The 26,407-nt window shown below is 33.4% G+C and overlaps 3 protein-coding genes across 5 annotated transcripts in view; 1 reads left to right on the forward strand and 2 right to left on the reverse strand.

The window, feature by feature from the left end:
- Nucleotides 1-1,000: 1,000 nt before the first annotated feature.
- cnk (connector enhancer of ksr) lies at nucleotides 1,001-15,000 on the reverse strand. Its single transcript, XM_066283148.1, has 16 exons — nucleotides 14,566-15,000; nucleotides 14,338-14,501; nucleotides 14,044-14,225; nucleotides 13,820-13,988; nucleotides 13,543-13,711; nucleotides 13,214-13,481; nucleotides 12,979-13,159; nucleotides 9,009-9,744; nucleotides 7,667-8,404; nucleotides 6,683-6,897; nucleotides 6,114-6,496; nucleotides 5,097-5,512; nucleotides 3,252-3,522; nucleotides 2,941-3,198; nucleotides 2,624-2,882; nucleotides 1,001-2,500 (listed from the first exon to the last, which is right to left on the reverse strand). The coding sequence occupies exons 1-16, from the start codon at nucleotides 14,621-14,623 to the stop codon at nucleotides 2,291-2,293; spliced, it is 4,677 nt and encodes a 1,558-aa protein (XP_066139245.1). The 5' UTR covers nucleotides 14,624-15,000; the 3' UTR covers nucleotides 1,001-2,290.
- A 545-nt stretch (nucleotides 15,001-15,545) lies between these two features.
- Nucleotides 15,546-22,605, forward strand: Golgin97 (Golgin 97). 2 transcript variants are annotated; one of them, XM_066283157.1, is made up of 8 exons: nucleotides 15,546-15,920; nucleotides 16,953-17,168; nucleotides 17,218-17,435; nucleotides 17,790-18,038; nucleotides 18,206-18,451; nucleotides 20,655-21,098; nucleotides 21,155-21,387; nucleotides 21,803-22,605. In XM_066283157.1, exons 1-8 carry the CDS (start codon nucleotides 15,761-15,763, stop codon nucleotides 21,963-21,965), a joined length of 1,929 nt encoding a protein of 642 aa, XP_066139254.1. In that variant the 5' UTR covers nucleotides 15,546-15,760; the 3' UTR covers nucleotides 21,966-22,605. The 2 variants fall into 2 exon arrangements, with proteins under 2 accessions (XP_066139254.1, XP_066139253.1); XM_066283156.1 differs by having other exon boundaries at nucleotides 15,547-15,920; nucleotides 21,800-22,605.
- Nucleotides 22,606-22,967: 362 nt separating this feature from the next.
- LOC136339721 (large ribosomal subunit protein uL10m-like) overlaps nucleotides 22,968-26,407 on the reverse strand; it is a 236,614-nt gene continuing 233,174 nt past the window's right edge. Inside the window, exons 2-4 of one of the 2 annotated variants that reach the window (XM_066283165.1) lie at nucleotides 23,826-23,931; nucleotides 23,259-23,765; nucleotides 22,968-23,206 (exon numbers count right to left, since the gene is read on the reverse strand). In XM_066283165.1, coding sequence (XP_066139262.1) covers nucleotides 23,001-23,206; nucleotides 23,259-23,765; nucleotides 23,826-23,847 — 735 coding nt within the window. In that variant the 5' untranslated portion in view covers nucleotides 23,848-23,931 and the 3' untranslated portion in view covers nucleotides 22,968-23,000. Of the gene's footprint in view, nucleotides 23,207-23,258; nucleotides 23,766-23,825; nucleotides 23,983-26,407 lie in introns of those variants that run through there. The other variant, XM_066283164.1, reaches the window with a different exon arrangement.

Raw genomic sequence — 26,407 nt, forward strand, 5'->3', positions numbered from 1 at the left:
TCAATTTGTCATAGTGAATAACTTCAATTAAAAAAAAAAAATTCAACGAAATGTAAGAATCTTAAGATACGGCATAGTAACTCCATCTCTCTGAAAGTTAGTTATATGGTTGAAATTTTCATGAAGAAGGAATCTTCTATGACGTTGAGGAAAACTGTATTTGTTTATACAGTTTTCTTTTTTTACGCGTTCATGCATATTTGTAAAGAAAGAACTGAACAGAAGATGACGCCACCATAGCAACCATGTATAACTGGTTGCATGTATTAACGTGAATCTTTAAAATAGATCTTCGCTGTATACATTATAATTTCATTTATTCAAAAATAAAAATACTGCTCCTCTTTTTTACGTTTTTTTTTTTTTTTTAATTATTTACCTCTCCTATCACAACATTCTTTATACCTAATAGTTTTCAGACCATCAAAACCTTTGGACGTTATTGCATTCAATCATGTGAATGATTAGGTGATATCGCGTGTCTTTCAAGATTAAATATCTTTTAAATTCGGATAACTGAAGTTTTGTCGTCAAAATTTTCATGATTTGTAGAAAAAAAATTCGTGAAAGTACCAGTGGCACATATAACAATTTTATGCAAAAAAAAATTAAGCGCAAATTAAGGTACTGAGATTTCAATGAGATTTGGTTCCGCAATAGGTGTATGGTACAGCATTGAGATCCCCCGGTAAAATTTCGAATCGGATAACTTCGATTTTTTGGAGCGAAAAATATCATGGACCATACATCATGAAAAATTTTGACTCAAAAAGTCGACATTGCTCAATTCGAACTTTGACCGGGAGACATCAAAGCAGGATCGTATGTCTGCTGCGGTACCACGTATTATGAAAATCAAAGCACCATAATTTTTGCTTTTTTTATGTACGTCACTGGTTGCATGTCGGAAAATGTTTAGCAAAATCATAAAAAGTTGAAGTTTAGATCAATACAGGCAACCAGTTATACACTAGGGTAATTATTAAATCAAAGTCGGGAGTCCAAAAAATATTTGAGGTTTTATTATTGGCACTATCACAATACATTATATAAAAATGCTATAAAAATAATATATAATTTAAATAAAATGATATAAATAATATCCATATGGAACTTAAGTAGTAATATAACGTAATACTGAAATATACAGGGTGGTTACTTTACGGGCCGCACCATTCAAATCTCGACTATCTTAAAAAAAAGTTTCACAAATAAAAGCTTAAAAAGAATCGTTTTGAAATCGACAGGGTTGCCAATACTTCTCAATATTCGAGAAAAATGGAACTTTTGTTTATAACTTAGAAATGGCACAATTTAAAAGTATCGTAAGCGAAACATTCTTAAAGACCCTTTAATGAAACTATCAAAAGTGAGACAGTGAAATGTTTTTAGATTTGGTGCATCTACGGTACTATTACCAGAAAGACATTTTATGATTTAACCCATATGAAAACTAATTATGACGTACGTCATATTGGCGAACTTAAAGAAAAAACTCTTCCCCAATTACACAACAATTAAATATGATGACCATAAGAACAACTAAAGTTGCTCTTCATATCAGAAAAACTTGGTGCAATACAAAACGACTAACAACATTGTTAAAAATTTGAGTTTTTGACGAGAAGTGAGAAAAATATTGGTAACACCGTCGATTCGAAAACGTACTCTTATTGAACTGTAAGTTTCACAACTTTTCCCTAATTTAACTGCCTTCATATTTTTTCAAGGTAACCGAGATGTCAATGGTGGGGCTCGTATAACGAACACTCTGTATGGGCAAAATTTCCTTATTTTTAGTAGTACATTATGATCATTGAGTTTATAACGTAGGAAATTATTGAGAAACATAACATTTAGTCTTTAAGATCCAATATCCAAATCTTTGTATCACAAATTTGATACCCCATCTCCAACAAAAAAGTATATGGGGAAATCAGCTAAACAATAAAACCTTACCGGCAATTATCATTAATTTAGGTTACCTAAAATAAAGCTTAACATAAGAGGAATGTAATTCGTATTAATAAAAATTACGTAAAAAGTCCTCGATCAAGGAACAAAAGTCAAAATAAATTACAATAAATGCAGGTGGGTCAAATAAGCACCAAAGCACCCTTAAAGACAATAGTTATGGTCGCGTGACCAGAGCTCCGTCAACATGTATGTGCGAGGGGCGGGTTCGGGTGAATAAAACTTAACCCAAAATTCAACAATTCGCCTTAAGGATCTCATTTCCGTTATAGATACAGGATCCGAATGTTTATGACAAGAATTTTTTGTTTCTTTTTCAGTCATTTAAATGTGCATTGTCTTCTTTTTTGTGTTTGCTCCTCAATAGAGAATGAGGGTCGGCCAAAGAGTAAGTTTCAGGCTCAAACACCGGGGGATATTCCAAACCAGGATAATCGACATGTGGGCTGATCTGAACTGGCGACTGCTGAAGTCGTGATTGTACAGAATATTCCAAAGACGTCGCGTTTGGAGGAAGACAAACAGACTGGAAAAGCGAGAAAATCGAATTGAAATTATCAACGATCTATTCAAAATTTTAGGTAAAAACTTGAGGACAAAAAAGAAAGAAACCAAGAACAGAAAATGGAGAAACGTATTAAACGCTTACCTGTGACATAGGAGAGATGCATCCAACCTCGGACCCTGAATGCTGTTTCCTAAAGATCGCTCTATGTAATTTCGGCGAACCCAAGAATGTTTTCTCTTTCTTCTCTGATTTTACGTTGAAAATTTTTGTGAGTTTACTAGAGCTTTTCGACTGTTTCTCATCCAGATTTAATTCGAAAGCCAAGCGAGGAGTTGATTTGCTGTCCGGGCCTATTGGTAAAGACACAGGAGCGTATTGCAACGCTGACTTTAGTTTACTCCTAAAGATCCGTAAGGAAATTACGATTGATTTAACTGCAAAATGTCGTATTTATATACCGTGAAGAATCACCGACCCTACTGGTAAACCCCGGCAGAGACCTGGAAGACTTTTTCTCAGACGGGCCAAAACTGGTTTGTCTTTTGACTTTTCCGGATTGCCTCGAAGCCTCGTCCAGCATTCGATTTTGGGCGAATTGGATTTCGTTTACTGTTTCCGGGCAGTAGACCAATTCATAAGATTTCTTGCCGAAATTTGAAACCAAATTCCTATTTGACGAGTAATGCATGTTGGACAAAGTGTACTCCTCACATTCTCTAATTTTCCAAGAATAAGAAAATATATACAAGAACACTTTAAGTTAACTTACCTAGATGATTCCTGTATTTTCAATGTCCTTGGCAAACTCCTATTCGACTTACTTTCAAGCGCTTTAACTGCTTTGGGATACGTACCCATTTTTGATTCGCCACTTTCAGATTTTTGACTTCTCTTTAAGGATCCCAAGCGCTTGCCGAAACATGAACTAGTAGTCTCGTGTTTCTCAGATTGAGATGACGACCGAGTTAACCGGGGAGGAAGAAAAACCTCACGGTTACAATCAGCACTTGAGATTTGTTTCGGTCTTATAGGCACCTCTCCTGTAGAGAAAAGAGAAAATTAGAATACTAGTAAATTTACCAGTGGCCGCGACGGAGATTCGGGAAATAGGCAATCGATAATAAAATTACAGGGTGATTCAGAAATCACGTTACCAACCTATGGGATGCGTAGTTGTCGAGTTACAGGGTCATAAAATTTGAGACTTTGAATATTTTTCTTGCATAGTTTCTTTTTTACTAAGTTTACATTAACTGTTAAGATCTACGTCAATTAAATGCCTCAAAAGTCTTTAAACACTCAATTAATGACTATTGGGACGCTACTGATATTACCACAATTGACAAAATTTACGTTTTAGTATAAAAATTTTTTTTTGGGATTTCAGACAGTTGCTTTCACGTTCAGAGGAGTGCCTTATTTTTGAAACTGCTTAAACTTCCCAAAAAAAGAGTCTACACTTGTTACACACTACGATTTTCAAGCCCCTCGGGACCGCTGCAGACGTAGGTAAAATTTTAGATACTTTAAAATTAAAAATTCATATTGACATATTTCAAAGTACCATTTATATTCTGAAGACACAGGAACAGGTACCATTCACCCTGAAGGTAAAATTACACTAATCCTTTATTAATTATACGGAATTTCTCAGGTTTAACGATCAGGACTATAACAATTCTCAGGACCAGACCTTTGAAATTGAATTGGCTCTTATAAACATAATTCCTGGCCGTTTTTTCGTGACCGTTTTACAAAGCGTTAACGTTAACCATTTTCTTTATTTCGGAACATTCAAAGTATTTCAAGCCGAGTTTCGCATATCTATGATGTTTATATCTGTGAACCATCCATTATTGATGTTTACAGCTCAAACGCGGGCCGCCCAAGGGCAGTAAATAAACAAATCAGGTTTGTGGCGAAACGGCGATAAGTACGAGAAATTATCAAGAGATATTTTGATTTATAATTAGATGTTTCGTCCCGTGATAACGCTCATTTTCTTCCCTATGAGTATTTGGTTTTCATTCTTCTGGCAATTTACGAGACGATTCTGTCAGTACAATTTAATTTCAGATACTTTATCATTTCGGAATTAAAACACGGAAATAGAGCCGATGCTTACATTAGCAACCCGCCTCAACAAAAGATCATAAACAAAGATCTGAGAAATTCTGATCAGCATATTCTTGGGTAACGTACCTAAGTTATGCTACAATGGGGAAATGTACAATAATTTATTAATAATTAAAAATCACTAGAGCTTATATCAATAAAAAATCTGAAACGATAAGTGATCTGGCATCCGGTTCCGTACTGACTCCGCCCACTTCAACCGCTAGCCTCGCAACGCACTTCGTTGGTCTTTGTCGGAGGCATATTAAAACTTATTCGGTCCTTCTCTCACTTATACAATTCCTGTTTCTGCTTGAACTGGTAATATCTGTAACACGTACTATCTCTATCTATTCAAGGAATCCTTAACTTCATTGAGGAGAACCAAGAGACTTTATGTTATTAATATTATCAGAGTTTCAACCAATGTCAAAATGCATTTTCGCAATCTAATTAACTTGGCCTAACTATTAGCAATTTAGTTCGTTCATCAGCTTACCATAAACGACATCCGGCTTGATCATATTCAAGTCGATCTGCACCTGATCGAACTCGAAATGCGGATTCTTCCGGCTTTCTTCAAACTGCCGAATCATCAACTCCTCCAGCGTGACCAACCCGCTTGGAGCATCGTTTCCGTGGCGCTCTCTATTCGATTTGCCGCTGGTAGGCGTAAACTCGCTAATGATCACGTTGCTGGCCAAACTAGGATTGCTGGCGTGGACGTAATTGCCCGGTTTGGACTTGTTTTTCGGGATTTCGGCGCCAGTTGGGACACGCACTGGTTGATCCATTGATAGATTAGGCACGCTGCTGTTCTGGATTTGGGTAAGATTGGTAGGGCCGAACATGGGCACGTGGGAGGTGAAATTGCCTGTGCGCACGCTCGCATGGGTCGGCTCGTTTCGGATTTTCCTTTAATATGAATATCAATATTTCGCCACTTTTAAATACACTTTTAATGAGAATACCGAAGTACCTCATTTTATAGGGAATAAAATTATTCGACTGTCTTGTGATATGTTCCAGTAGGTAAATGTAAACTGGTCTACAGTAAGCGATCGGCAAAAAAAAGAGAAAAAAGAATATGAGCGGTGCTGGTTCAATACGTAATTTATTACCTCCGGTTTTGTGATTTTATGTAGTTCGTATAATTTGGCATGTAATTTTTATGTTAATGTTCGCACGTCCTATGAAAACTGTGGAATTTTCCAGTAAAAAGGTTTTACCCACACGGGATGTTCGTTTCACGAGTCTTAACACTGGAACTTGAGTTGTCTTAACGAGATATGAGGGCGGTAAAATTAGGACAAATATTTGCCCTAATTTTACCGCACATATGTGCAAATTAGAGCTTCACAGGGGTAATTTTCAAATTGATGGTGCCAGCCATACTTCGTCGATATCCGTAAAAAAGTGAAATATCGTTTTTTGTTTTTGTGCTTGCAAATCCGAAAAGCCACGACCGAATGGTCCAATAGAAAAAAAATAAACAAAAAATTGATATCCTCCTTACCTGTACGACCTAAACTGCGCAGTTGGTACCGGCACATTGCTCTTCGAGGAGCTGCCGCTAGACTTATTAAAAAACCACTTCCTGTCCAAACTAGTACTGCCCGATTGACCTACATCCGGCGACTTTTTCAACCCGAACTTCTTCAAAGATCCGAACTTTTTTAGAGAATCAGATTTTTCAGATGGGGAGACTTTCGGCCTCTCCGTGTCGGAATCGTCGGATTCCGAGTACGGCTTTCCGTCTTGGAGTTTGGCCGGATCGAATTGTAAACACGCCGGCCGAATTAGATCTAGCCAGTTTTGAAGTGTATCTAGATCTTCGGCCGAGAAATAGAATACCGTGCCCGTGTGGTAGACTTTGAAGGCGTTGGAACGGGATTTAACCTGAAACGTATGTAGGGAGTTTTTCAAAAATGTCTAAGGGAAGTTTATTCAATTTTGGGAACGAAGCGTTCCTAGGAGATATGCGTCCAGTGATTTTGTCACTAAAATGACGTTAAAATAATAATTTCCTCGTGACTTCCTTGGAATGCTCGACGTCCCTTTTAAAAATGTTTATTGTGATCTTACCTCACTGGCAACTGCAACTGTGAAATCGTGTAAAAATATCAAACAAGCCGCTCTCGGATCCTCCTTGTTTTTGTACCCATAGAGGCAATTTCCCAACAGCACAAACCACCTTTTTTCCCAATGGACGTTTTGTGTGTGTCGGTTCCTCAATCTCTGATACAAAAATCCCTGAATTTCTGCGGGAGACAAATCGTTCACGGTGACTTTTCTTCGCTCTAAACATAAAATTAGAAAAGGCTCAGCAAAATGGAATTGACTGAGTAGACATTTAATAGACCAAAATTTAAAACTATAATAAAAATGCATGTATTTAAAAATGTGGAAACGATTTAACAACTGAGAGAATGTAAACCCCAGAATTATGAATTTCAATACGTTAATGACCGGCTAACAACTGGCAAATGAAGTCTTTGGAAACGGAAGCTAAAGCTTAACCAACAGTTAAAGAAAAGGCAGCTAAAGCCAAATCTAGTCTTAACTGGCGGATCTAAAGGTCATCGATCATATGAATCTCGGTGGAACACATTTGAACATTTAAAATTTTTTCTAATTAATGAAACACATTAAAATAAGAACAAAATTAAGCGTCTGTCGAAAAATAATATGTCTACTCGCCAATTAAGAATTTATTACGTTATATCCGAAACGCCTCCGTAATTAACAAGGACACTTTAAACGATTGTTAGACATGACTGCAAGTTACTTCTTCATACGCAGTTTTAGCAAGGAAACATTGAAGAAGCAACCTTTAGGGAATTTTTACGTCCGATGCATTGGCGATTGAACAGCTTTAGCCACGTTTAAAATAACATAATTTCCCAAAAATACCAAACGTTCCTCATTTCTAATTTCCAATTTTAAGGCATATCTTTGTGGCATTTTCTCTACTGAACTTCAACAGTTTACCAGTGTTAGTTTTTAGTACATTTTCAGCCCCTGCAAGTCATCAAATTCATGAGATAACAAACAATAAAAGCTACTTACTTGCTACTAGATTGTTTTTTTTTCTAGCTGATTTCCCCTTATTCATCATCGTCTTCACTATACTATTCGTTGGAGAGACCTTCACTTCAGCCGAACTCTTATGAAAATCATAGCTCATGCTTCCTTTTATAATCGCAGATTCCATTTCGTTCCCCTCCATTTTGCACACAGTCAATGGGCTTGGACTCGTTTTGGGATCAAACTTCCCTTTGTTATGGCTCTCAAAGGTCTGTTTTATTTGCACTGGAACTAAATAATCATTGGAGTCTGTAGACCTAATGCTATGAGTACTGCCCATCGCTTTTGGGTCTATGTTTGAAGATTCCGGAAATTCGAAAGTTCTTTTCATTGGCGGCATGTTCTGAGTGGATTTTGGTGTATCCGGGAGGATTATTGGTTTGGGACTGTCAGACGGATAAGCTGGTTTTTGCTCGAAGCTCTTCCTTGGAGGGGGTTTCGGAGGTTGCTCTCTTTTTTCTACTACAATTATGTCATCTTCAAATATTTCTTCGCCAGAAATGTTAACAACCACGTTCTCATTTCTGGTCTCAACCAAATAACTTGTCTGATTAGATGAATCAGAACAATTCTCTTTGAAAGGTGAGTCGTATGGTTCTTTGACGATGGGCGATGTTTCAGTGATGGTTTCGGGTATTTTCGGAATGATGTCTGGTAGTTTGTCCAAGATGGGTCGAGTAATTTGAGGAGCGGAGGAGTCAAAATCTGAAGGATCTTCGCCTGAAATGGGTAATACTCGATGATATGAAGTTTTAAGTAGAGAAAATTTGCTTTCAAGTGTTGTGTTACCCCTTTACTGTCAACAGCTGATTTGTGACTATCATTTTCCTTTTTAACAAAACGCAAAGAACAGATCTTCAGGGTCTAGGAACTGTGACGATTTTTGATAAATTAAGACTTCTCCATAAATAACAAACGCAGTTCTATAGCTATTAATTGCTTATAAATAATAATTTCATCCATCAATTAATAATTTGTAAAATCGTCTTGGATATTTCTGAATTTAAAATAAATGACAAAGCAATTTTCCTAGAATCACAGAGATCTAAAACTGTGTCTCTACATAAGAAAAAACAGAAACAGGTTATTATAATTTTTCGTTAAAGAACTACCGTAAACGCTATGATGCGTCAACTTATTCACAACTTTTATGAATAAAGCACTAACACTAGAAAATGGAAAAAGACACCATTCTTTTATTTTAAAAATATCACCAAGCAACAAATAGAGGGTGGACAGAGTTGCCACATCGTGAAAATTTTCTTCAGACCCCAAAAAAATATCCGTTCAATAAATACTAACTTGAAGAAAAAATATATTTTACCTGTCAAATCATAGGCCGGTGTGCTATGACTCTTATCTAGCCGGCCCCTGGGCTTAGAGGACACACTTCTGGGGGGCACTGCAGGTTTTTTAACCTCCGGTTTCAGAGGCACTTCTGGAGATTTCTTAATCTGCGTACGAGGCAGCACTCGGGGTTTCGGAGACGAAACTTTGCTGTTTGTTTCGTCAAATTTCCTGATCATATTATGCACGTTAATATCGGCAAGACTCGGGTCTCTTATGCAGGAAGCGATTTGCTTTTCAGAGTCTGGAGTCGCACCATCAGACACCATATTACTTCTATCAGTCAAATCCTTCCCCTCGTCGATGAAACTGATATTCTCCCCGCTCACACTCGACAGACTGTTCACACTGACACTTTTATCCTCGTTCAAATTAGTCCCCTGCAGCTTCAAATCCAGCAGATCCACCTTATTCTCCATTTTACCATTGTTGTCTGCCCTTGTCTTCATAGCATCTGATTTGTCTTCGAAATTAACCTTCTTCTTGACACTGCTATGATTCGATATGTTTCTGTCTTTAAAGCTCGTTTTTCGACTGTGAGTGTGTGCTAGTCCTATAACAGTGGTAGGTCGGGGACTGACGTCCAGTCCTACGTTGCAGCTCACACTTTTGTCACGAAGGAAATTTGAACCTTCATCGAATTTGCTTTTGTCGATGTGGTAGGTGCTGGTGGTGTGATTGAAGTTATTTCTTGATTGCAGGAGATCCCAATACTGTAACGAAAAACTTTTCTTTATGGCAAGTTTAGGCTAAATACTTAAAGATGACCTTCATCAAATCCGCTATTACCCATACAAATAAACACCCATATTTGCCCGTTTTAAACCTTACCTTAAAAATGTTAAACCATCGCAATCTGATGGGACCCCACACAACACTACTATGACTAAAGATAATGCAATCTACACTTCGATGATAAACAAACTAATGAGGAGTTATAGTGCAAAAGCGGGCAATATCTTAATTCCAATTAATGCCGATTGACTGAGTGTTAGACTAGACATCCGACCAGCTTTATTGAATGCAGAATACATGCTCCATCGGCGGACTGTTGTTCTTATCTCAAGTACAGGATGCGAGGGAGAGATATAATAAATTTGAGATTGATACAAGCATTCCTCCAGCAAACAGTTAAATGAATTGCTTATCGTCTCTGTTAAACATTAAAGTCATGGAAACGGTTTATCAATGAGAGGCTAATATTGTCATAATAGTTTTTTAATGTGGCCTGGTTAAACGATGTGTGAATGAATGTTAATGAAGCGACATAAATGTACACGGTGCCAGCCTTTTAAACATATTAAAAGGGAAGTTTGGATTGCTATTAATAAATATTTGAAGTCTTTACGGTTTTGGTTCATGTTGGGATATCCATATTACGTGACAACAGAAAGTGGGCCCACGCAGTATTTTGCTTTTTCATTTGTAAATGTTGATGTTTGGGCGTCTCATAACATGCGTTCAAAAAATATCTAAAGTGCATTGCAAACAAAAGTTTGCACCTAAAATACATTAGTTAAAAAGTATTATAAACAATTTTTATTTGAACACTTATTACTACACACATGCTTATGGTTTTTGTGGTCGCCAATCAACAATTTAAGCAAATTTCTCAGAAGTAGAAGCAAAATCCTACAAAATACGTGAATCTTTTACGTCCTGTGTCTAGGATAATTCATCTATACAAATTTAGCCTTGCGTATTTGACCGGTCTTCATCGGTCATCGGTCGGAAGTTCATAATCAAACATGGACATGGAATTTGCTATAAGACATCCTCTAAATTGATCTGAACACCAGAAACAGTGGCGTAACAGTTTACATCGATTCGATAGAACTTATGTGAAAATTACCATAAAAAAATCAACAGACTTCAGAGTTTTCATGTGGTGAACTGAAGGCGCAAGGTTGATAGACCCGCGTTTAACCTGCATTCATATGTTCACATTTCCGTCTCTTATAAGCAAATAAAGTTGTTGCTTTCGCCACTGCCAGCGAGTGCACCAGGCAAGAAGTAGAAGTGACCGAGTTGTGAAGCATGTATTCTTACGTATAACTTGGTGACTTTTGTACGATAAATGTTCAATACCTACACCTTTCCAAAGAGGCACCAATTTTGCGACACCATCAATTCTTCCAATTCCAACATTTTATTTTCAAAAATCTGTAAGAAAAATACACGTCCGTCTATGGAATTTGTGATATCATACGCTGTACCAATTTTTCTTCATTCAAATTCATAAGCCTTTCAGTGGCGGCGTCAATTATAGGCCTAAATAGCTCCAGATGTTCTTATAATTGGAAATATGGCAAAAACCCTTAGCTATACAGGGTGTTTAAAAAAGATTCGCAATATTTAATAGCATGATTTTTCAAGTCATTTTACGCAAAAAAGTTCCTATAAATGTAAGTCCTGAAATATATTGTTCCCAAGATACAGGGTGTTATTTTTTTATATAAGTTTCTGAAAAATAATTTGCATATCTTTTGACTAAGGCGCATTCAAATAACATCCACGTTATTGATTTTTGCAATAGTATATTTTGTATGTAAAATGTTTTTCTGCGTAATTATCCATTTCCGTAAATGAATTTGATTTCACTTGATGTTTGCTTGAGTTATCTTTTGAATCTTCTGTAAAAGTTGGCGATAAGTGCGCTATAAAATTCCTTGAGTAAAAAAAATAATTCATATCCTCAACTGTTGTTATGTCCTCAACTGTTGACTTATTGTCTTCCCCCGGTATTCGATCCTTTCGCTTATCAATGTGGTTCATTGTTGTTCCCTTCGCTTTGACTAGACGTTTTTTACACTAAATCTAAACATTTTATCTAATTTAGTACTTTTTAGTTCTTCAGGTAAGGATTTTTCTTAATTGTCGAGTATATTTCACGCGAAAAAACTATATTATGGCAACCATCGCTACTATCATCGATACTCACGGATTATTATGAATTAGTCCCGTATAAAACCACAAAGAAACACCAAAAATGCAGACAAAGAACCAAGTTCTGCCAAAACCTCCCCAAAGCAAAAATCTCTTTACTTCCTGCCTAAACTTCAATCCGAACGGTTGGGATCTCAATTTTAAAAGAAGGTTATTAGAGTTTTTTTGCAACCGTAAATAACTAAACCTCTTTAAATTAGGAGGAGGTGGGAGATTTTGCAAATTTTAGGTTTTTTTCCAGATGCCCTGGAACCATTAGGAATTTTCTATTTCACAAAAAGACATTTTGTTGAATTCTGAATGACTTGTTACGCATGTTTACTACAATTTAATAAGCCTTAGTGTCTGTTGTGGTTTTCAAGATCCTAATGGTCACTCTGAAATTTGGGACACTATATTTACATGCATAGAAGCCGGTAGTAAAAATGGGCTTTTTCGTTTTTAAAGTTGCTTATAGTGATTGTAAAACTGCCTTGGCAATAAGGAAATTTTATTATTATTATTAACACTATAAAACAACTTACAATACTTACTTGAACTTAAAATATCTAGATAAATCTAGAAACGCCGAGATATCGGTTTTCATAATTTGAAAACTGATAAAAACCAGGTAGTTCCGTCGCTTTAGAAAGTTTAAAGAACATTTCTGAAGCCATCCTTGCACAATTAAAGAGAAGTAATTTGACATCTATTTCAATTGGAAAAAACTGATTGTTAACAAAATTGAACTTTAAAAAGTTCCAAAATGAGATTAACTGTGATGAGCAAGATGCAGTAGTATCTAAGAGATCATTGTTAAATTACTTATGATCAATCCAACAAATTTTTCACATTGCCATGGAAACAAACCTTGGAAAACCCATGAAATAACAAGCCTAAATCAGCCAAAAATTAGTATCTATACAACACAAACAAAACAAATCAAAATTCAAGTATCAAATAAATAAAAATTAAACTATCAAAAACTTATTTGAAAAAATTAAATTTAACATAATTCATACCTCCTCAATAGAAGTTGTCGGTCTCTTATTGGTGGGAGTAGTACCAGTTATGGTATTCCTTCTCTGCAATATAGGTCTGGGCTTAACTGGGTACATTCTGAAACCTTCCAGAGGACTATCAGGAGGTTCGCTGTCGCTACTACTTAACTCTGCTTCAGCATTGTTAATATCATCCTCAGACCTTAACAAAAATTAAATGTTGTCCACAGAAACTACAGCTATTAGAAGTGCTTACTTTGTAATTGTAATGGGTGGTAAATCAATAATAGGCATTAATCTAGGAGATGGCAAACTGTCATTCCACTTGCACCAATTTTCAGAACTTTTCTTTCTGCTGGGTAACCTGTAAGGTTTCATGTATATCTGACCATAAACTTTAGAGTGCCTGGGCCCTTTCTTTAGGGTCAACACTATCTCAGGGGAAGCCTCTTGAAGCAAATGCATGACTTTCTTTGCCTGCCACCCCACTACAGTTTGGTAATTCACTTGAACAATCTCATCACCTATAAATAAGTTATATACTTCAACTGCCCATAATAGAGTTAATTTAGCTGTAAATATTACCTTCTTCAATTTTTCTATTACCATGGGCAGGTGACCCATACTTAATGTCAACAATTTGATGCACAGGATGATAATTTGGCATGATATAAAATCCCAAATCCTGTTCTTTTTTCTTCAATGTGGCTAAATCTAGAGAGGCTGGTTGAAGAACCATAGGATCACAAATTTCCTTTAAAATAGTCTTATTTGAGTAAATGTTTACAGAGTGTTAATATTAACAGAGTACAAACATTTACATCATAAATAAGCATCTAATTTTATTGAAGTATAAACTTACTTGAATAATATAATCTGCAATTTTAGCCAGTTGATCACAATCCTTTTTAATATTCAAAACAGGGTTTTCAGAAAATTTTCCTCTTAGAGGAATATATGCCATATCAATACTCAAATTTAACAAGCTCCTTTTATTCTCTATGTAATCTTTATCTCTAATAAATGGAGACCTTAAATAAGAGACTTTTAATACTAGAAAATGTTTCACAATTGCAGGTTTCTCACCTATCTAACCACAGCACCAAAGGCTTTATTGCCTCAACAATATTATGCACATCAGACATTACTTGAGTTTTAACAGAATCACTATTCTCATCAACTAACAAAAGTTCTTTGTATAGAGAGTTGGCTGCACAAGACAATTTAAGGGCTAACATTTGTAGGTTTTCTCTATCTAGTTCATAATGCTACAATAATAAGAATTAACTAAATCACTTTTAGTTTTTAAGAGATCTTGTTATCATTTTTGTTAAAATAAAATCATTGAAATTGAAGTCAGACAAAATAATGGCAACTTACAAAGTTTCTTAAATGCTCAACTGCTTCTAAAATAATTTCCTGGTGCCCTATCTTTTTTACTCCTAAACTGTCAAGATCATCAGCTCGGAAATTCAACAACTGGTGTCCGGTAACACCATTATTTAAAAATGCAGCCTGATATTGCATAATTACGTTATCTAGGCCTAAAGAGACAAATGCAAAGATTCACTTCAAAACTTGGATTATTGCATCTTTCGGTAAACTTACCTTTTAGCCAGTACATTACTTGTTCAACTGACCAATCTTTCACGTTAACATAGGCCATATTTAAAAAATTGAGAAGATCCCGAAAGTAACTTATAATTTGAGTCTTAATAACATTTAATTGCAAACTTATCACATGTTTTTACTGTATTAGTCACTAATTGCTTTAGGCAAATATTCACAATTTTCACGGTACAGTAAAATATTCATAGTTCATTAAATTTGAAGGTGAAGGTGAACAAGTGAAGGAAAAAATTGTTTTCAGTAGTTTGTAAATAAAAAGTGAAATAAGAAACAACACAAAAGTCACAAAATACAAACAAGTTGACACAAGTTTTGAATCAATCGATGAATTTGAGATAAAGGAGCAGCTATTTATCTCATTTTTACCTACGGCTAAATGTGAGAACAAATGCATTATTTGATATTTCCCTGCTTTAATGAAGGGAATTTTCTCTTTATGCCTGGAAGCAATAATGGCAACAACGCGTTTCTAAAAAGCATTATGTTCTTTTCGAAAAGAAGCGTAAGATACCTGAAAGCTCATTTACAATTATCAATAAATAAATATTTTAGTTTTTTAACTCTCTATAGAGATATCGTTCAGGTTTATAAGGTTATATTTTAAGGGTTTTGAATTACTAGGAAAACCATTAGTGAACGTTTACTTTTTAGTACATAAATACCGAAGGTTCCTGGAATGTGATAGGAAAACTTAAAATAATAATTCAACAACAAAATAATTTTGAATTAATTTTTTCTTGTACTAAACTTTTAAATATGTTGTAAATTTTTGTAAATTAAAACTTTGCTCGTATATTTAATAATTTTAACTGTTATGACGTTAGGATACAAATGCCATATAAAAACAGAGCCTGCAAAACGATCCAGAGTAACAACACAGCTCTAACATCAACGTTGCCATATATCGTAATAGCTAGCAAAATTACATTTTATTGTCACAAACGTCAACATCTTTTAAATTAAATGCCAATGTCAGCACTATTTTTCTTTGCAATTTTGATAAAAACTTTATAAATAAATTAATAATAAAGTCAATAAAACGTAAATGTTGGGACGTGTACGTTGTCCAATATGCTAACGTAGTACTCGCTTATTGCAAAATTTATAGAACCCGTAACACCTGTAATTGAGAAAGCCCTTATGTTCTCTCAATAATTAAGCATAAAAAATAAAAATGTTTGCCTCTTTGAAAAGTAAAATTCGAGAGGAAACTGGAAGTGATCTCGGCAAATTAACTGCAAAAATCACTTCTACAACAGTACAGAAAATAGAGAACTTAAGGGGCAAATCTCATCAAGGCTCCACTTCGAGTTTGAACTCAATAGTTTCATCAGGTTTGTATTATTTTGTTCTTCGACAATTTTTTGATCCTAAAAGAACCAAATACTTCATAAAAGTACATTTTTGTTATGCCTTATTATCTTGTTTTTCCCTTTTGGACACATTCAATTGATCTATCTAGTGTTATTTAAACTATAGCTGTTAGTTCATACATGGTGATTTGAAGAGCTTTGCCTGCCAGTATATAAATGATATATCTATTATGTTGTCACAAGATGGACTCCTGGGACCCTTAAAAAAGTGTTTGCAGACAAAAATGATATAATGACCATACCTTGAATCTGAATCTAGATCAGAACAGATTGTTATCTTTCTCGAAGATTCCAAGAAAAACAGTCTCTTTCTGATTATAACAACAAATTTATTGCTGATAAAACATAGAACATTCTTTGGAGGGGATGTTAACCCTTTCTAGGATCAGAATAGTTAGATGAATGCCCTGATTACAAAGTTGAACCTTACTGTAATGAGGTCAGGAAGTCCTCACTTTTAAATACTCTTAACATCTTTAGGCAGTTCTGCTTTGCTTCTGTGCAATATGGAGTTCTTCAGCAGATGCTAGATAAATCCAGAAAAGCACCATATTTTGGGCAGTTAAATTTTTTAACTGAATCTACACTCTCTTTTTGAGGATTGATGATGTTTATAAGGAAGAGTTCTTATATTATCTGCATCAAAGCAGACTTTCATGTCATAGACTTGTGTTGACTTATGTTATGAAGATCCCACCATATATGGCAGAATAATTTTGATAAATTTAAAACAAAACCACTAGATTTCTACTTGATAAATATATATATAGTTTCAAGGTTTTAGTTTGTGTATGTGCATGATTATTTGAATAGTATTTAAATCATACTTAATAAGAGTAAAATTGTGCACTTACACTTCTGACATTGTAATTGTCTGTTTTTGGATTATGCTAGCAATAAGATTAATTATTATTGTTATTATGTAAAGGTAATGAGCATTGACCCTTTTATATTTCAGTGGAGATTATTATTATCTGTATATATATATTTTAGATGGTCTTAGGGAAGAAGGTCCAATTGAGCCTGAGGAGTTCAGAAAAAGAATATCTAAAATAGAAACTGAATTTTCAAGAAAGTTTGAGCAGAAAGAGCATGAATGGAAGGAAATAGTCAGGGACAAAGACAGAAAGTTGCAAAATTTTGAGAAAGAAAAGGATGAAGCTTATAGACAGATTTCAAATTTGAAAGATGCCTTGAAAAATTCTGAAGGTACTCATGTCTATATTTGTCTTACCAATCATATAATAATTGTAACTAGATCTCAAACAAAAAATATTGGAACATCGAGAAAATTCAGAGCAAATAGAAACACTGCAATCACAGGAACTTTTGAAAGTGAAACATTTAGTGCTAGAAAAGGATAAGGAGTTATCAGAAAAGAGCTTGGCACTGAAAGAAGCAAACAACCAATTGGAGAAGCTCAGGAATGAATTAAGTCGATTGCGGAGACAAGAAGAAATGCTGAGTGATGTCCAGGTAAGTGCTTAAGAAGCCATTTTGTTTGATTATTTATATTCTGGAGTGAAATTATGTAACAGAAACTATAGCTTATCGGATTGGTGTACAAATTTATTTATGTATTGAGGTTCTAACTCTGGTGTCAAATTTGACACAAGCGGCACGCGGTGTAAATTTTTGAACCAAATGCCCACTGTACTAATTAAATATTGCAAAAATTATATGTTATCCTTATGAAAACACCTCTTTGCATACTTTTCGATCACCTGTGTGTCACTATAATGTTCGTGAAGCTTCGGAGCAAAAAAGGTATGTGCTTGCCACGTGACGCTAACGCCGCCTATTCGTGTGTCTTGAACACTGCTGTTTCAGGACGATCTAGAGGCATTGCGCCACTCGTCTGCTAGAGATTTGGCGCGTCTTGCGACCGAGTTAGCGAAAAGTGAGCAGGAACGGAAACATTTGGGCGACTTAGTAGTAATTTTACGTGGGAATGGTGATAGTAGTGAAACCATGGATTCGGAGAAAAAGTTACTTGAGCAGAGGCTGGAGGAGGCGCATTTACAGTTAGCTAACATTAAAACCTCTTGGAGTGATAAAATTGCCTCGCTAGAAACACAGGTGGGTCTTGCTAGATATTGCAAGTTGTGTATTTATAAAAAGTTGTTTGTAATTGTTTTTTCTTTCATAATACTTGATATTTACACTTAGAGATATTTTTAGAATGTCCCAAATTCAATTCTTAGTGGAAATTCCTTTTGTTCTTGTTGTTTAATTGGGGTTTTCAGGTAGGAAGACTGAGTCGTCAAGCAGCTGAAGAAGGAGCTGAGCGCAGAAGAGCGGTTGATGATCGCGAAAAACTTTTAGAAAAAATCAAACAATATGAAGCAGAATTAGAATTTATGCGATTGGAATTGACAAATAAAGAAACAAAAATCCGCAGGCTCACTCAGGATGTAAATGAGCTGTCCATGGAGTTAAAATCTTTACAAATCGCCAATGAGGAAGAAATCCAATTTCTGAGGACTGAATTAGTGAGTGATAAAACTTAAATGGGATTTTTTTTATCTGTTTTTAGGCACATTTTCCTTTTGTTCGTAGCACTAGGGCTTTAGATGGCTGTTTTATTCCACAGATTTTAGATTTGTTGCTTTTTGATGCATTTCCAGATTATTATGTCTTGGCAAACCATTTTGGGGCCCCATTTATATTTATGAATTAGTGTTAAGTGGATTTTATTATGTTGATGTTTATTTGATTCAATAAATGTTTGATTTACTGACCATTTTACTTATTTGGGTTCTTTAATTTTCCTTCCTTTCATTGTGTTAACCCTCATTCACGTTATTTTGCTCCATGGCTTAAAGGCATGCTCTGTAAATAAACCATGTGTTTTATGTAATGTGGTTTTATTAGTAAATTATATATTTTTTTAGGAAATCTATTATACATGAAAATCAATTTGTGCCAAAAAAACTACATTTTGGGCATTTGTACATAGTGTACCAACCTTGTTTGGTCAAGCGTTATGTTGAAAAATTCCAATGTCTAACGCTATTGTTAACAAAACAAAACCTAAACGTGGCGTTGCTTTTCTTTAAAAATAAATTGATTATTAAAAAAAGTTGAGACGCTCGGTTTCGGTAGACATTAGAAATTTCCTAATTTGCTTCAGAATTGAATGCTATTTCTTGTGGATGTTTAGCTGAAAAATTCTTGTACATATTTAAAAATGAACTTAATAGCGAATTTGCTCACCACCCCGGAATATACTTAGTGAAATATGGCCAGTAAAAGCTATTTGCGTCTGTCCAACATTTTACCAAACATAATAAAACAAGGACAGTCGGAAAGGTTGCATATTGTCACACTGGTTTAAACGCCTGAATTCTTCATAAATTTTAATTTTATTCAACGACGAATGTTTTTTAATCATATTATATTAAATGGTTATTGGTACCCTTGAAATTTGCTTTCGACTTTTCCCTGTGTCCCCTTTATACATGTTCAGAAGATTATGAAAAATGTAGGAATCGAAATTTTAAAGATAACAAAATTTAATAAGTAAAGAAAACAATGTTAAGTACAAATTGCTCACAAAAATAGTCGAAACGGCACGTTCCTCAGTCATTTCTTAGAACTCGTAACTTGGAAACGCCTCGGTCAATTCTCATGAACAAAAAAGATTCCGAAAATTCATTTTTTTCTAAAATCATTAACGAATATTCATTTTAGATTTTTTGTCAATGATGTACAGGACAAAGAAAAATATCTTGCAAAAGACTGTTGCAGCTCCAACGCTTTTCAGCAAATGCTGGATAATGTACTGGGCGATTGGCGCGAAAAGGAAAACCTTACAAGCCATCCCAAGAAAGCGGTTATTGTTCTGTTTTTCAAAAAGAGAAAACTGGACTCTCTGAAAGAAACATCTTTTTTTGGAGCAGCTGTTCCGTTGTGAAAAGAAGTGAAATATCTGGGAGTAACCCTTAATAAATCACCAGCATGGAACACCTAGTGGAAAATACTACAAGGAAAGCATCGCTTTTCCTATGGATATGCAAAAATATGTGCGGGAATCATGGACATTGGCACCCCGGCGGACGTCGTCAGACCAATAATCCCATACAAAGTCACGGCTTGGTTCTAATGAACCAAACACAAAATTGCTGATCGTGCAGAGACGGGCATACCTCTTATGTAACAAAAATGTTGAAAATCACGTCCATGGCTGCTAACATACAACAAACAATGGGCTATATATGATAGAAAAATCTTGACTATTCAATTTTATTCTTATTTTATACACAAGGCGGGGCGTTACCTTTTTCCGAAGTTAAAATATTCGCATAATTTGAACTCTTCAGTGAATTTGAGATAATTGTTAATTTATACGACTTGATTATTTAATCACGAAACTAACACATTTTTTTACTAATGCTTGCTGTTGCTGCTCTTTTGGGTTAAATAATTTTGAAATTTAGGTTTTCTTATTTTTTAAATCTTTAGACCACAAAAATCCTGTTGCATCTAACAACAGCGTCTGTTCAAATACGAATAAATAAAAGCTAGGAACCACGACACCTTTTCCTTCGAAAACTATCCTTCAAAAGTCCTATCTACAAAAAAAAAGCACAACCATCATATAACTTGTACTTATATTGTATTTTACATTCCAAATTTTCAACAATTTTTATATACAAAACAGGAAAATTTTTAATCAATAATTCACAATTTCAGGATATATCCAAGACTGAAATTAAAGTAGTAAAGAAAAATCTCGAAAACGTTGAAAGCGAATTAGATAAATCAGAAGACGAGAACGGCAAATTGAAGCTCTCGGTAGATTCCGAACATATGACGAACACTTCATTAAGGCAAATTATAACCAAACTGGAGAAGGACTTGGGACAAGAAAAAGCACATTCTCTAAACGTGCAAAAAACATTAACTAGGGTGACGTCAGAGAAAAACACTGCGTTACTGCGGAACGCGGAGGTATCGCAGCAGATGGAGCTGGTGAAGCAGGAGATGAGGAGGCAAGAGAGTGATATGAAGGAATTAGCCGAAAAAGTCACCATATTAGAGCAGGAGAATTCTACATTAAAAGAAATAAAAAACATGGAGCAGAAGTTAAATAACAGTATCGTTGATCTAGAAGAGCAAATGTTGGAAAAGAACAAGGTAGTACCAAAAAGTTCTTTAGATTTTTTTTTTTTTTTTAATACCAATTATTGCAGACGATAAAGATGCTTCAATTGCGGCTTGCCGATTTGAAAAAGACATTGCAACAGGAACTGAGAACGCCGAGTAATGCACCTTATCAAAACGACCATGTAGGAAACAATGGGCCTGCTGCAGTGCTGCATCCTAGTCACGTGTCCACTAAGAGTTTTCCAAACGCAGTGAGGAGAGATGAAGACGACGTCAATTTTAAATATTTGAAGCATGTTATTTTAAAATTTTTAACCAGGTAAATTATTCTAATATATATATTAATATATTAGATATAGAATACTAATATATTAGAATAATATAAACCTGGAAATCGTCTTTTATGCAAATCCCTTAGTATGACATTTGACAAATTGAGATAAAAAATGACTGTCATAAGTAAGTTCAAAGCTCGGTTTAATGTAAAAAATTAATTTATTCACAAAACCTAGAGTATTCCTAGATTTTGAACATGTACCATCAGGACTTCTCATGATTTGTATTAAGTCTTGAATCAGTGCAATTTCAGACACTTTTTGGGATTTCCCTATTTACACGAACCTCATACTTATAGACTTGTACAAAAAAATTACAGTGTTAACCGTCTTCTATACTTAATTCTATACTTAATTAAACTGTGTATACACCTATTTTACTAAAAAATTTTATAGCAGGGAATACGAAGCTCAGCACCTAATAAAAGCAATATCAACGTTACTCAAGTTCACCACTGAAGAAGAGAAACTAATCCACGACACTTTGGAATGGAAAAAGTCATGGTTTGGTTCGAAGCCGAAAGTATCCAAAACGCAACAATCAATCAATTTCCCCAGCTGATAGTATAAGGAGAAATCTGCCTTTAGTGATCTTTTAAACTGGAAATGATTGTAATTCAAATTTGCAATCTTGCAGGAAGGGTTATTGTCGATTTAGGGTGTAAAAACAATCGCGCTTAAATTGCAATGAATAAGTTAGTATGCAGTATTAAAATATACTTGTCTCCTGGTTATTTGTGATAGGAGGTTTTGTCATTTATATTTAATGCAATATACGTATTTGTAAATATCATTAATTGATAAGTAAAACTACACTTGGCGAGACTAAAAATTTTGTCATTATAAAAAAGTAGAACATTAAGAAAATCGTTATTGTTTGATGTATTCTGAATATCGTGTGAGGAAATGATAATTCTTATTTTTTAAAATAATATTAAATAATCCTATACTGCCTCTAAATGCCAAAATAATGTACAATTTGACAAATGGGCAGTTTTTTGTTTTTTTTTTTTTTTCGATTTTTAAGCCTTCCTGTAAATTATCACTTTTAGCCCCCCAAATTGGAGATGATTAGAGAGTATAATCTGTCACCATTAAATTGTCGATGTAAAAAATTTTGTAGTCCATTAAGATGTATTTATATCGCTGAAAGGGGCAAATGATTCCAACTAATAATAAAATAGCTTTCAACTATAGATTAACAGATTGTTTAAATTGTGATTTTTTATTACTATGTTAATTTGGAATAACCAAAAATGATTGATCTTCTAAAGTTGTATGCACATGTTAACCCTATGATTATTTTTTTCTCTAGAAATGAAATTCAGACTTCACTACTGTGACAAGAAGAAATTGATCTATTTTTATTTTATTTCAAGCCAAAAATCTACCCCAAAATTAATTTGAAATATTTCCAAAAAAATTCTGGAAAATTAAAATTAAATATACTTCAAATATAATGTTTCTTGTTAATCTATAAGAATCAAATAAGGGACAATTTAAGGAATTATGAAAGGTTTTAAGCCAATAAAACCTTGTATTAATGGAAATGAAACCTTATCAATGACATATTTTACAATTTATTTAACAAAATATCTCACCCCTCTCCACCTTCTAACTGGGCAACTCTCTGCTCCAAATGCGACATCAATGTGGTTTGATGACTATTAAGATTCCTAACAACTTGAGCTCCAACACCATTCAGGGAATAAACCAATTCACTCTGAGCAGCTTGTATATTTGGAACTTTACTGTATTTTACAAGTTCATCTTTGCTTAGAAATCTATTCTCATAAATACCAGCTAAAAATATTTATTTTTTAAACACCTTTTTAAAGCTATCTGAAGTAGTTACCCATCAATACCAATTCTGGAAACTTCCTCAAAATTCTTAATAAAGTCTTAAGTTGTGGTTCTGGACTGAAGATCATCGTAGTTTGAGACATAAATAATTTTATTACTGTTTCAAATGGAGTACCAATTACAGCTAATCTAACAGTTTCCTTCCCATACCGTTCAAAATGCATCTTCTCTTTATAAAAGGCAACAAAGGCATTAAATGTCTGATCTTTCAACATGGGATTGAGGTGACAAAATGCTATTAATTTTGAATTTTCAAATCTTTGTCTTAATTCCTTCGCTAATAAATCTTGATAAATATTCTCCTCTGTTTGTGTCTTGTGAGAAGGTTCGGTCTTTGTACAGAGTTGTAAAACCTTTTTACTTCTGATTTGAATTATTGGTTTAGTTAGTGCTAAAAACTTAGCTTTTTCAAAATGAGCAGGTCTCGGTTTTTGGATGTTGATTTTGCCTCGAAACCTTTTGAATTGGAGTAGGGGAATATAAGGGCAGTCACAAATACCTTTAATAAATGTTACAGTACGTTCATTAGAAAAAAAATGCTATTAGTGATATTGTTTACCTTTCTTTAGAAGGAGAGCCATATTGATTGGAAAGAAAACCTTACAATACTCACATACGATAATATAAATATATTTATTTAGTTGCTGCTCTTAATACATATTTATTAAAAATAATATAACCAAAATAATTTAGTAGGATGACGGTGTTTTTGAGGTTAAAAGGGGTAACTTAATAACAGTTTACACTCAGTTTGCCATCTATAAAGAAATGTGGCAACAGAGAGGATAAAACACTTATCGGTCATTTTATTTATAATATTTATAATATATATAATTGTTCGAACCGTTTATCGACGGGTCTTTGTTTCTACTTAATCGATTCGTAACACTTCAAAGGAAACCGTAAATGTGGAAATTTAATATTAAAAAAAGTTGAAACTGGGATGGGTTTCAAAAAAGTAAATGAAAACAAGAATCATTCAAAACACTACGTTACATGCATTGAAGTTAATGTTGTCGAAACATTAAAATATGAAACTAGTTTTGGTGTAACATAACACTAAAAATTATGAATATTTTAATAATAGTCACAGAAATGAAAGTTATTATTTATAAGAATTATACAGTGTGATTCTATTTCTTCTTGTGTTTCTCTCTTTTCTTTTTCTTTTGTTTCCTTGCTATTTTTTCCTTCTTTTTTGTGTCTTTTCCCTTTTTCATTGTTTTAGTTCTTTAATATTTTTTTCCCTTCTTTTTTGTGTCTTCTCTCTTTTTTATTATTTTGTTTCTTTAGTATTTTTTTCCTTCTTTTTTGTATCTTCTCTCTTTTTTGTTATTTTGTTTCTTTAGTATTTTTTTCTCTTCTTTTTTGTGTCTTTTCTCTTTTTTGTTATTTTGTTTCTTTAGTATTTTTTTCTCTTCTTATTTGTGTATTTTCTCTTTTTTGTTATTTTGTTTCTTTAGTATTTTTTTCCCTTCTTATTTGTGTCTTTTCTCTTTTTAGTTATTTTGTTTCTTTAGTATTTTTTTCCCTTCTTTTTTGTGTCTTTTCTCTTTTTTATTATTTTGTTTCTTTAATATTTTTTTCTCTTCTTTTTTGTGTTTTTTCTCTTTTTTGTTATTTTGTTTCTTTAGTATTTTTTTCCCTTCTTTTTTGTGTCTTTTCTCTTTTTTATTATTTTGTTTCTTTAGTATTTTTTTCTCTTCTTTTTTGTATCTTCTCTCTTTTTTGTTATTTTGTTTCTTTAGTAATTTTTTCCCTTCTTTTATTGTGTCTTCTCTCTTTTTTGTTATTTTGTTTCTTTAGTATTTTTTTCTCTTCTTTTTTGTGTCTTTTCTCTTTTTTGTTATTTTGTTTCTTTAGTATTTTTTTCCCTTCTTATTTGTGTCTTTTCTCTTTTTAGTTATTTTGTTTCTTTAATATTTTTTTCCCTTCTTTTTTGTGTCTTTTCTCTTTTTAGTTATTTTGTTTATTTAGTATTTTTTTCCCTTCTTTTTTGTGTCTTTTCTCTTTTTTATTATTTTGTTTCTTTAGTATTTTTTTCTCTTCTTTTTTGTATCTTCTCTCTTTTTTGTTATTTTGTTTCTTTAGTATTTTTTTCTCTTCTTTTTTGTGTCTTTTCTCTTTTTTGTTATTTTGTTTATTTAGTATTTTTTTCCCTTCTTTTTTGTGTCTTTTCTCTTTTTTATTATTTTGTTTCTTTAGTATTTTTTTCTCTTCTTTTTTGTGTCTTTTCTCTTTTTTGTTATTTTGTTTCTTTAATATTTTTTTCTCTTCTTTTTTGTGTCTTTTCTCTTTTTTGTTATTTTGTTTCTTTAGCATTTTTTCCTTTCTTTTTTGTGTCTTTTCTCTTTTTTATTATTTTGTTTCTTTAGCATTTTTTCCTTTCTTTTTTGTATCTTCTCTCTTTTTTGTTATTTTGTTTCTTTAGTATTTTTTTCTCTTCTTTTTTGTGTCTTTTCTCTTTTTTGTTATTTTGTTTCTTTAGTATTTTTTTCCTTCTTTTTTGTATCTTCTCTCTTTTTTGTTATTTTGTTTCTTTAGTATTTTTTTCTCTTCTTTTTTGTCTTTTCTCTTTTTTGTTATTTTGTTTCTTTAGTATTTTTTTCCCTTCTTTTTTGTGTCTTTTCTCTTTTTTGTTATTTTGTTTCTTTAGTATTTTTTTCCTTCTTTTTTGTATCTTCTCTCTTTTTTGTTATTTTGTTTCTTTAGTATTTTTTTCTCTTCTTTTTTGTCTTTTCTCTTTTTTGTTATTTTGTTTCTTTAGTATTTTTTTCCCTTCTTATTTGTGTCTTTTCTCTTTTTAGTTATTTTGTTTCTTTAATATTTTTTTCCCTTCTTTTTTGTGTCTTTTCTCTTTTTTGTTATTTTGTTTCTTTAGTATTTTTTTCCCTTCTTTTTTGTGTCTTTTCTCTTTTTTATTATTTTGTTTCTTTAGTATTTTTTTCTCTTCTTTTTTGTATCTTCTCTCTTTTTTGTTATTTTGTTTCTTTAGTATTTTTTTCTCTTCTTTTTTGTGTCTTTTCTCTTTTTTGTTATTTTGTTTCTTTAGTATTTTTTTCCCTTCTTTTTTGTGTCTTTTCTCTTTTTTATTATTTTGTTTCTTTAGTATTTTTTTCTCTTCTTTTTTGTATCTTCTCT

The sequence above is a fragment of the Euwallacea fornicatus genome, chromosome 6, assembly GCF_040115645.1.
Source record: "Euwallacea fornicatus isolate EFF26 chromosome 6, ASM4011564v1, whole genome shotgun sequence".
Lineage (NCBI taxonomy): Eukaryota > Metazoa > Arthropoda > Insecta > Coleoptera > Curculionidae > Euwallacea > Euwallacea fornicatus.